Here is an 11,579-nt window from a genome sequence, read left to right as displayed (position 1 = left end):
GGTGGCCCAAGAACTCTACCTCGGTCTGAAGGAAGTTACATTTTTCTTTCTTCAGCTTCAAACCATACTGCATGAATTTCGTGAGGACAGCGTCGAGGATGATGAGATGATCCTCGCGGGATCGACCACCAACTAGGGTGTCGTCCTGGAAAGGCGTGACTTGTTTGATGTCCGAAAGTACGGTTTCCATAATTCGTTGGAAGATCGCGGAGGCTGAGGCTACTCCAAACGGCAGTCGATTGAATTTAAATAGGCCCAGTGGGGTGTTAATGACTGTGTACTGTTTGGATTCTTCTTCCAGCTCTATCTGATTGTATGCCTCCTTTAAATCGAGCTTTGAGAAAAGTTGGCAACCAGCCAAAGTCGCAAAAATATCGTCAGGGCGTGGTAACGGGTACTTTTCGATATTTAATTGCGGGTTCAACGTCGTTTTGAAGTCCGCACAAATGCGTAGTCCACCCTGTGGTTTTTGTACTACCACAATAGGGGATGCGTAATCAGAATAGTTGACTTTGGTGATAATACCCTCGCTCTCCATTCGACGCAATTCAGTCGCCACGGCTTCCTGGCGGGCGTAGGGAATGGTGCGTGCCTTGCAAAATTTAGGCGTGGCCTGCTCCTTGACGTAAAGTTTGGCCTTTATCCCTTTTAGTTTACCCAGGCCTGGCGTGAATAAAGCTGCGTGTTTATCCAAGAGTTGAGTGAGCTCCGGATCGTCCGGTGATGCAATTGTACTGACGACTTCGGTGCCATCGTTATGAGTGTGAAACGAGGGCAGAATGTTCAAAGTGGAGTATAGCCACTTACGGCCGCAAAGATTTGGTCTTGAGCCGTGGACGATCAACAGCGGTAACGTGGCCTGTCGACCCCGAAACGTGACGGAGACGAGTGATTGGCCCTTTATTTCGATGTTGTTGCCCGTGTAAGACTGCAACTGCAGTGGGAACGGCGTGATAGGAGCTCTTGATCCAAGCGCGTCAAAATCTTTTTCATTGATCATCGTAAACCCAGAGCCATTATCGATTTCAAACTCTATTTTGGTCTCATTGACATCCAAGGTGACGCGTTCTGGAGGCGGTACCTCCTCGTCGCCTGGCGCGACGTTGGCTACTGTAGGTATAGCAGCTTGGGGAACTGCAGCTGACAGCGGCGATGCGTCGATGTGATAGATTTCGGGTGAGTAATCGTCATTAGGAATTAGCGCTGGATTGCCTGGATTACTGTCGATGTAGTGGGACCGCTGATGAGATCGTTGTGTGGTCTGATCAGGAGGGTTTAAACAAGCCTTAGCTATGTGTCCTTTGCGATGACATCGGAGACATGTTGCGTCAATGTAAGGGCATGCTGGACCCTTGTGGCCATCATTTGAACATCGTAAACACCGACTGAAATCAGGTTTAGGCTTTACCGGAGTGTGTTTCTCGGCAGTGTTCTGTGGACGCGACTGCGGTCGTTTATGACGTCCTTTGTTAGGTTTTCCGTTGTGTTGATGTGCCGGAGGTTTTCCGTTAACATGATGCACCTCTGAAGCCGCCCCTCTGGTCAAATCTTCCGTTTTCATTTCACCCAAACATCGTTTTGCATTTTCCATCGCCGTCAGGATGGTGGTAGCTCTTGCTAGCGTAACCGACTTCTTTTCTTCTTCTTCGGCAATTAACTTTTGTTGCATTGTGTCATTGTTAATTCCGAAGATGAGCTTATCTACGATCATTTCTTCGCGATTCGTGAATTCGCAGTGTTCTGTAAGAGATTGAAGCGCAGCGATAAAAGCTTCGACGGTTTCTCCATTTTGACGATTACGGCGATAGAATCTCAGGCGGGGTATGCAACGTAACGGTTTAGGGTTGAAGTGAGTGTTCAGTGTATCTACCAACTGAGCATAAGTCTTGGAAGCTACCGTAGCTGGACGGATTCGATCCCGCAAAAGAGTGTAAGTGTCTGGACTAAGGACAGTTTGTAGGATCGCGCGTTTCGTTTCCGCTTCTACTATAGAGTTGGCCAAGAAATAGGCATTCAAGCGCTCCGAATACTGGGACCATGATTCAGTCTTGTTATCAAAAATGTTTAGCTTACCAAACAGTGCCATTGTGTTTGTTTGTGAGTGCTAGTCCCGTTATGAAGGTGGTGTGGAGTGATGAATCACGAAAATACTTGTGTTGACGTCGAGTTAATGTAATTGTTTATTACAAAAGGCTGTAACATGTGGGCTACAGGCCAGTATCTTGACGATGGAAATCGATTTTCGTAACGTGATTCGTATATATCGTTGGGTCGGTATTTTTCGCTATTTGTTGCGCGTATACACGTGGTTGGGCATAGTCTGGGTCGGTATTTTTCGCTATTTATTGCGCGTATACACGTTGTCTCCAAACTTGCGATGGTTCCTTTCCTTTGTGCTATTGTTGGGTGGTTAAGCCTTGGCTAATGCTGGTTCGATTATAGCGTGGATTTCCGTGTTGAAAGTGTCTTACTTTAAAACGTAATAGGAAATTCACATCTCGCCTCCGTCGCCATTTTTGTTGTGTTCTTGTAATAATTGTGAGACGTGGTTCTACTAATTTACTAAGTTTAATCAACAATAAAAAGGTAAACAATATTAAGGAATGCGTACATCGACTTTCACACTCGGCGTCTCTCCGAGAAGTGCCGATCTCTAAAATCCCCAATCCCGACTTTCCTACATACAAAAAGCCTGACGTCATGTTAAGCATGTGTCGTCTTCTAGCGGCGGTTATAGGAACTATTTTATTTGATTTGTTGTTTGTTACTGAATATAACATGTTGTGTTTTGGATATTGACCCCAATTACCAAGCTGTGAGTACTGAACCTTATTTGAGAAAATTCATCAACGAATGCCTATGACGACGCGCAGTACAAAAGGGAACCAGATGTCTGATCCCGATCAAAACCCCAGTCTGTCCCCAGGCGCCGCTATGGTAAACACACAACCTGTATCTCAAGCCAGTACTAGCGTCCTACCACAAGCTGTGGGCGGGGCCAACGACACTATGACACTGATGACCCAAGTGTTCCAGAAAATGTTAGACGACAATAACAAGCGTCAAGAAGCGTTAATGCGCAGTATGCTTAATGTACAAAGTCAAGCTCAAAAGACCCTAATTACGGACTTAGCTAATAAGTTTACACTAAATTCAAGCGCGCCCCAATTAGTTTTACCGAGCCCCAACAGCGTTAATACTGGTACAAATACCAGTACCGCATCTCGAAACAGTCCGACCTCCGGTAACACCACTCAAATTTATGATCCTAATCTCTTGAACGCGCAAACGCCGCCACCAACTCAACTAAGCGCTTCAGCTATGCCTTTTCCTAACCCCACGGGGCCACACGTATACGACCCCTTTCAATCAACCGGGCCTCAGGCACAAAGTATAACTAACGGCCTGCCCAGGTTTCGTGGTGGCGAAGATGTTTTGGAATTCTTGAATCAAGTGGAGCGTTACCGTAAGACTTTTAGAATAAACAATGCTACTCTACTATCCAGAATAGAATTCATGCTGGAAGACGACTCCATATACTGATGGGAAAGAGTCAAGACAGAGGTACGAGATTGGGAACACTTTCGTGATAGCTTTTGTCGGTCATTTATTGGTTATGACTACCAAAGTCAATTGGAAGACCGAATATCCCGTAGAAGACAGGATCGGGACGAAGCTGTGCTCAGCTACATATTAGGGAAAGAGAGACTTTGCCGAATGTATGATCCTTCAATTAGCTCAGTGAGCATTGCCAACAAGATATTATCGGGCCTAAATCCACACATGTTGCAAATCATGCATCTACCCGAAAACCCCACACTCACTCAAGTACAAGAGTCAGCCCAAAGGGCCGAGAGCCTCCTCCATCAAACCAACGACTTTGATCGTCGCCATTACCCATTCAAGCAAGATACTTATAACGATCGGAGGCCGAACCGCGCTTACGCACAAGACAGTCGCGGGAACAGATCGCTATACGAAGAAAGAGGTAGAAGATTGGAGAAGTCGCCTAATTACCATCGAAACTCAACGAAGTTCAAGAATCTTTCGACACAACAATCAACCTCAGAGCAAATGGAAAATTCCTCCATTTCCAAGCTGCAAAGAAGCAATAGCGCCTTGATATGCCGTTCATGCAAAAAACCGGGACACAAAGCCTTCCACTGTCCAACTAGGAGCCAAGAGAGGTCAGAAGGTTTAAACCACGGGTATGTTACCTCTATAACGAGAGAAGATTCAGACCCAGAGTACGAAAGTGGCGAAGATTACAACCCGGAAGGAACAATGTCTGCAATACGCGCCATTGCAGACAACGACAATGACCAGAGGAAAGAAGAAAGCACAAATCTTAAAGTTGGCAGAACGCCGTCCCGGGTGGAGATAACTGCCCATCAATCGCTCAATAGAAAAGAAAATTCCCACGCGACAGCAGTAGTCAAAGCAGAACTAACGAAACAGAGTAGACCCAAGATACCCGTGAGAGTTGGAAACTGGGAAGGGTTAGCAATTTTAGACAGTGGAGCCGACTTCACAGTCATGTCTAAAGACGTGTACGATGCAACTCGAGAGGCATCAAAGATCAGACCATGGAAAGGCAAGAATGCTCGTACAGCCAATAAAACAAAGATGAAGTTCCTTGGAAAGACCACTGTGAATATATCTATTGGGGACAAGTCCTGGAAGTTCCCTGTTGCAATCACCCCCGCTTTAGAAGATGGTTTCTTATTAGGATGGGATTTTTGTCTACGAACCGGGTTATACGTGAAGCCACACTTGGTAGGCTATTTTTTGGGGTCAGATGAGACATTCTATCCTTTCAAATTCTCAATCCAACCCAGATACAGAAAACTGCGATTCTGTCGCCACGCCAACTGAAAAAAGTCTTGGCCAACACGAAGAGACTGATCCAAACGCAAAACAACCTCAAATTGCTGGGTCAGAAAACCAAGAGAAACACTACGATAAGACTCACAGGGCCGTAACATACAACAACGGAGCCTTAGTCCTTGTACGAAAGAATCCTCTGTTAAAAACAATTAACAACTACACTAAGAAACTCGCCCCCAAAGTAAAACCACAAACGTCCCCTGTACATTATCAACTTAAGGCTACGAATAATAGTATCAACAACGGAGTATTGTATTCCACGTGACAAACGAAAACGCTCATACGTCTAGAAGCGAAAAGTTAACAAGCGAGACGTTTCAACCTGGCCCTAGTCACGCTCAAGATGATCGCGAACGTCCCCCAAGTGAACATCGTAGTACACCTAATCGCAACAACCGATCAATTAGTAGGCTGTTAATGAACTATATTTTTACGATTTTCAATATTTTCTTTATAACTTTTGGATTTTCATTGTTTTATTTTGTTATTTTTAATTCTTATGGTCCTCTATGTTTTTTGTACAATTTGTTGGATGCATTGTTTTCAGTAGTTCATCATCCTTGCTCCATTCTATTATTCTCTTTTTTGCGTCACTTGTACGCTCCGCTAAAGGTGGGGGAGTTTGTAGCAAGGATATTGGAAAGTATCATGGAAAAATACCTATTCTCGTACTTTTCCATGATAAACTTGTTTATCACTTTTAACCCTTCCCTGGCCGGGGATTTCCATTGACGTAGCTCGAGAGCGGGACCCCGGGGCAGGGGAGAGAGAGGTAAAGAAAGGACAGTTCGTTGCTAGCGCTGTAAGAAGAAACATCAAATGCATTAAAGACTTTTTTGATTCAACTTGTTTCTTCATTTAAAACCAGAGTCGCGATTTAAACTTAGTGGTGATCGAGTTAAATCAAAGATTACTAAACCTCGTCACACGTTGTAGAGTAAGGATGATGGAGATTTGTCAAAATTGTTACAGGTAATGTCCAAAACACCACATTTTTGCGCTATTTTGGCCAAGGCTTAGCTTCCATGTATAATAATGGTATGGCCATATTTTAGCCTAATGGCCCTAATCTAAGCTTTAACATATTTTTAATTGTAAATAAACATAGTAAAACTATTACTATGAACACCAAAATTTACAGTGAAACTATTTACCTTCCTTTATAACTTTTTTTTTTTTTATTAGGAGAGAGAAAGGCCAAGAGGGAAATATTCCGCGGGCCCGCCCAATACACAGTGTTCATTTTTTTTTTTATAATATATACAGGGTTATTATGTACATAAATTAGTTATTATTAGTTTTTCTTTGTTTGTTTTTTTCTTTTTTTTTTGTTGGGTCGTTTGAACATGGGTGGTTTTTTTTTTTTTTTTTTTTCTTCTAATGATATATGTTTTTTTTTGTTAGGAAGGTTTGACGCAATAATCCGTATAAGTCGTTATTTGTAGAGCCCGGTATCGTGGTCCGAGGAGCCAAAGCCCCGGTCAGCCCGGTCTGTTGAGTCGAGGCGGGTAGTCTCTTCTGTGGGGCCCCGAAATAGAGGAGTAACAATCAGTTTCGCGATTTTGGATCCAGGCTGGAGCTGCAGAGGGGTGGAGGAGAGGTTGTAAAGGATGACCTTCACATCGCCTCTATAATCCTCATCAATGATCCCACCTCCGATATGGATGCCTCGTTCCAGGAAATGGTAGAGACCTCTGATAGTGCCAACATGATTAGGCGGTAGTGCGAGTGCAATATTGGTGGGGACGGCGGCTTTATCACCCGGTAACAGCTCGACAGGTGAGACGCAATAGAGGGGGTAGCACCCAGGTCTGGTGCCGCGAGGTGAACGGGCGGCCGGAGAGAGACGGGTGAAAAACATGGTAGAGGCGGATGTGTTCGGCGTGGGCGGTGGGGAAGATGACGGTCGGTCAGGGATGGAGGAGTTACCATCGGCCATGATGAGTGGAATACTGTTTCCAGATAGTCAGGACCAGTCGGATTACTTCTAGATTGTGAAGGTTTATTTGTTGAAGGATGTTAGCAAAAGCGTATAGAAAACCATAAAGTGAAGGTCAGTAACTTATCTTAGGCTTTGGCTTTGGTTAACATGTAAAATGAGAAGCTCGCGGGATCTAAGTAAGCTCCTCCGATTAAACAACCAATCACCTTCCACTTGCATTACCTCATCCGAATCGTAGGCAGACGTCATACTCAAGCAAGAAATAGTTTTGCGACGCTAGCGGCGCCGGCTACTTCAGGGCAAAAATAGAAACACTAAAATATCGTCTGCTTTTTTTAAACAACCCCGGAACGGGAGTCGGGAGCGCTTCGGGTCTTCGCCTCTTCGGTCACCGCGTTAACGCCACGGCACGCTAAGTCAGGCGGCAAGGCCTAAAGTACCCCGACTTTTTTCCTAACTTCCCAAGGTGATAATTTAATTGTTATATAAATATTTAAAGTAGACTAGTTTACTAAGTTTAGTTTAGAATATGTAGTTGTCGTGGTAGTTCTTTTAATTATACAAATATTATAAAGCCGTTATTATTATTATTATTCGTTTTTGAAATGCCTCGGAAAAAAACCACATAGCAGAATGCAGATTGCTCTTTTAGCTTTAAAGCCAAAAAACCAAAGTACGCAATACAATTTTTATGTGAAAGAATGCCGTACTTTGGGTGTACAAACGATCATAAATATACCCATTCCTAAACTAAATAAGGACATATCAATTCTAACGGAAACCGATAAGAAAGTTGTTTCTCCAACTACCGAAATTGGACGGCACACTCGTCTTTAGGCCTAATAATATAAGCAGCCGACGCAACTCCTACGAAATTTAGTGGAGCTATATTTTGTAGCCAACTCACTCATGTACCTTGTGTAACACTACGCGAATTTAATCTTCCGCCACGAAGAAGTGGCATCGTACCGGCTCTAACGAGGAGGGGGGTCGGAACAACGCGATAGAGAGGGGGCTCCTACTTTTACACGTTCAGCCCAGGCGGTAAAGACCTTCACTTTATGGTTTTCTATACGCTTTTGATGTTAGGAAGTTGTAGTGGATGTTGTGGGATAAGGGTGCGGAGTTGAGCGTGGAGAGGAGCATATAGAGGACAAGCGGTGAAGATATGGTCTGTTGTGTCAGGGAGTTGACAGGGGGGACATAGATCGGAGGGTAGTTTGCCGTATCGATGCAAGAGGACCCCAGTGACCAGGCGGCGGCAGAGGAGGCGACTAAGAGTAACCTCTTCTGCACGGTGTAGGGCGACGTGTGGTGCCGGACGTAGAAAGACTTGCGGGCGGTAGATGGACTGCTGAAGGCCTTCCGCCGATGTTTGCCAAGTGGTTTGATAATGAGACGCTAGGCATTGCTTGAAGACCCTTGTAAGAGTAAGTCGGGAGTAGGGGATCCAGAGATCAAGCTGCTGGGGTGCGATAGTTAGAGCGCGGCGGGCTGCTTGATCGGCCAACTCGTTCCCCTGAATACCCGTATGGCCAGGGCACCACAGGAGGGAGATTTGTTGAGGGGAGGCCACAGTAAGTTCTTTATAGGTCATGGAGACTACAGGATCTTCGGAGGTACTTTTCAGCATACGTAAGCTCGATTGCGAGTCGGTACAAATGATCAATTGAGAGTGAGGGAAGGTTTGGCCAAGTCGTACGGCTTCCCAGATGGCAATTAGCTCACAGCGAGTGATATCATGGTGGACGTTAATCGTTTTTGCGTAAGTCCAGCCAAAATTCTGGACATGGAGTCCAATGGCATTAACAGGAACAGAAGGTAATTTTGAGGCGTCAGTATATATGATTAGGGGGTTATCGGGAACACAGAGCGTTGCTAGATGGCTGTAGAATTCCTGGCGGAGTTCTTCGGGGGTGAGATCTGCCTTTGGGTGGTTAACATAGTTGTCGATGATATTGACGGACGGATTATCCCACGGTGGGCGTGAGAGGTGTACTGGCGGGAGTATAGTAACACCCTCGCAGTCGAGGTGTAGGGCGCGAAGAGTAGTAGTAAGGTGATGTTGAAGTCTAACAGACAGTGAACGACGGGAGAGGGGAGGTAAGGTCCGATGAAGGAGGGGCGGCGCGGCGGCGAGGAAACCGTGGACCGAGAGGAGTTTGGCCAAGTGATTGAGCTCTAACGAAAGCCTGCGAAAGTCTAGCGGATAAAGTTGGCTTTCTACCGTCATGGCCGCAATAGATGTCGAACGGGGTAAACCAAGGATCGTTCGTAAGGCAGAGTTTTGAATTTTGTCCAGTTTGCGAAGATTGGTGTGGCAGGCGGTACCATAGAGGAAAGCTCCATAGTCCAAAACAGCACGGATAAAGTGGGTGTAAATTCGCAGACCGATATGCCGCCGAGCGCCCCATTTAAGGCCCATAATGGCTCGAAGAACGTTAAGACGTTTCGAGCGTTTGTTGGCTAGTTCATTGATGTGATTAGTCCACGTGAGCTTAGGGTCCAACCAGAGCCCTAAGTATTTGTAGGTAGGAACTTCGTCCAGAAGATTCCCATCTATATGGAGGGATATATCGTCATCCTTGCGGTGTTTACGAGTAAATACCATGTATTTGCATTTGTTATATTGTAAATGAAAGTCCCATTGTTCTATGAAAGCGGCAGCTAGGTTGAGACAGTCTTGTAGGAATTGTCGGGCAAGGGCGAGGGTGGCTCCGGTGGTCCATATAACTATGTCATCAGCATGGAGGCCTCTGGCGCTCTGAATGGGAAAGTCCTGACCGAAGTCATTTATGGCAATTAGGAATAGAGTGGGGCTCAGGGGGCTCCCCTGGGGGACGCCTGTGTTAATAGGGACGTAGTGAGAGACTTGGTTATTAATCTTGACACGTAAGCGACGTTGCAGTAGAAAATCAGTAAGCCAGGACATTAGGTGGCCTGACAGGCCAAGTTCTGTTAGACGACGTAAGAGGTGGTCAGAGTGGACGCTACCAAAAGCGTCCTTAAGGTCTAAGAAGACTGCAACCACACAGGTCTGTGTGGTGAGAGCCGTGTGTACATCATCGACGAGGCGAATAGGGTGTTCCATAGTGGTGCGACCCTTACGGAATCCGCTTTGGTAGGGCTGTAAGAGATTGTGCATTTCCAAAAAGTACAGGAGCCGGCGGTTGACCAGTCTATCAAATAACTTTTTCAGGGTCAGGAGTAGTGCTATGGGGCGATAACTTTCCGGTGATGTGGGGTCTTTGCCAGGTTTTAAGAGAGGGATGATGGTAGCATCATTCCAGTGGGCGGGGAAGTCATGGTGGATCCAGTGATGATTTAGGGTTTGGAGAATTTTAGGGAGGAAGGTGTGCGGTAAGCGACAAAGCATTTTGTTTGAAATCTTGACGGCCCCCGGGGCCGTTTGTTGTAGTTTCGGGAGTACATGATATAGTTCACCTAGGGTGAAAGGGTCATTTAGATCGAGGTGAGAATCCGATAGAGGAGGTGGGACGGCCTCCAGAGCAGGGGTGAAGTAGATTTGATGGTAATGCTGTGCCAGGCTTTTTGCTCTTTGTAGGTCGACGGTGTTGTTTGGCGGTGGTGTAGAGGTGACGCGAGGTCTCGTTGCCCATTTGAGTTTTTTCCAGATGTCTCCACTAGGGGTAGAAGGTTGTAGCGTATCGCAAAATTCCCGCCAGCATCGGGTTTTCTCCCGTTTTAGAGTAAGGCGAAACAAGGCACGGGTATGATGGTACAGTCTATAGTCAGTTTGGTTGTGTTGCTTAGAGTATCGATTGCGGTGCCAATTGGCCTTTTCGTGAAGCTGGCGGAGTTTAAGGTTCCACCAGTAAGGAAGACGCGGTTTATGGGGAAGCCGATCGTTACAACGAGGCGGGGTTGGGGGGTGGGCAAAGGATAGAATGAGGGACTGTAATTCAGAGAATGTTAGTGGTGTTTCCGGATCGTGGTCTAGATATGCATCAGCGGCAGTTCGAAAGGAAGTCCAGTTAATTGGTCGGCAGACTGTGGGGTTGGAAGGTATCGGGGGTGGGCATGTCTTATGGGGGTGGGGAGAGTAATGAGGATGGGAAGATGGTCGCTACCTCCCTTAGGCAGAGGAACCCAGGTTAGTCTAGGAGCAAGGGTTGAGCTGGCAAACGTGGTGTCGGGAGCCGTATTGCGCGCTTGAAGAGGACACCGGGTATGTGTGCCATCATTGATACAGCATATGGAAGGGTTGATATTGAGCCAGCTTGTGATATGCATTCCCTGCGCATTACAAAGGGTAGTGTCCCAAGTTGGATGATGGCCGTTTAAATCCGCGCCGATTATCATAGGATGTGGTATTTGACGAGACAACATAGTGAGATCTTGGTCAGAGCTTGAACCCGATGGGTCGTAGAGGGAGGACAATTGGAGAGGTTGGCCTCTCCAAGAGATAGAAATCGTGATACCTTCAACTGTGTGCGGGGGTGTCACAGTAAGTTCGGTTGGTGAGAGGTGTTTCGCAGCAAAAATCGCTACGCCACCGCCACGGGGTGAGATGAGAGTTGGGTCAGAGGGGCGATCTTTTCGAAAAATCGTGTAGTAATCAGTATAAGCGTTGAGGGTTGCATGTTTCGGTTGTAGCCAGGTTTCTTGTAGAAGGATGATATGTGGAGTATATGTTTGGATTAGGGCGACAAGGTCACCTTGATTGGCCAAGATGCTACGAGCGTTCCATTGAATGATAGTAAGATTTGGATATGGCGTATTATTAGCC

The 11,579-nt window shown here is 46.1% G+C and overlaps 2 protein-coding genes across 2 annotated transcripts; one reads left to right on the top strand and one right to left on the bottom strand.

Annotated features, from left to right (window-relative positions):
- The first annotated feature begins 3,543 nt into the window (after positions 1–3,543).
- LOC149712122 (uncharacterized) lies at positions 3,544–5,870 on the top strand. The gene is made up of 2 exons (XM_089860702.1): positions 3,544–4,776; positions 4,839–5,870. The coding sequence occupies exons 1-2, from the start codon at positions 3,718–3,720 to the stop codon at positions 4,980–4,982; spliced, it is 1,203 nt and encodes a 400-aa protein (XP_089716828.1). The 5' UTR covers positions 3,544–3,717; the 3' UTR covers positions 4,983–5,870.
- Positions 5,871–7,462: 1,592 nt separating this feature from the next.
- LOC149712121 (uncharacterized) lies at positions 7,463–9,488 on the bottom strand. Its single transcript, XM_089860700.1, has one exon. It carries the CDS (start codon positions 9,438–9,440, stop codon positions 7,899–7,901), a length of 1,542 nt encoding a protein of 513 aa, XP_089716826.1. The 5' UTR covers positions 9,441–9,488; the 3' UTR covers positions 7,463–7,898.
- Positions 9,489–11,579: the final 2,091 nt, after the last annotated feature.

The sequence above is a fragment of the Phalangium opilio genome, unplaced genomic scaffold (assembly GCF_054372755.1).
Source record: "Phalangium opilio isolate 3A_F unplaced genomic scaffold, DU_Popi_V2 ptg000011l_1, whole genome shotgun sequence".
Lineage (NCBI taxonomy): Eukaryota > Metazoa > Arthropoda > Arachnida > Opiliones > Phalangiidae > Phalangium > Phalangium opilio.
The sequence above is the reverse complement of the archived record's forward strand: the minus strand, read 5'-3'. Positions and strand labels throughout refer to the sequence as shown.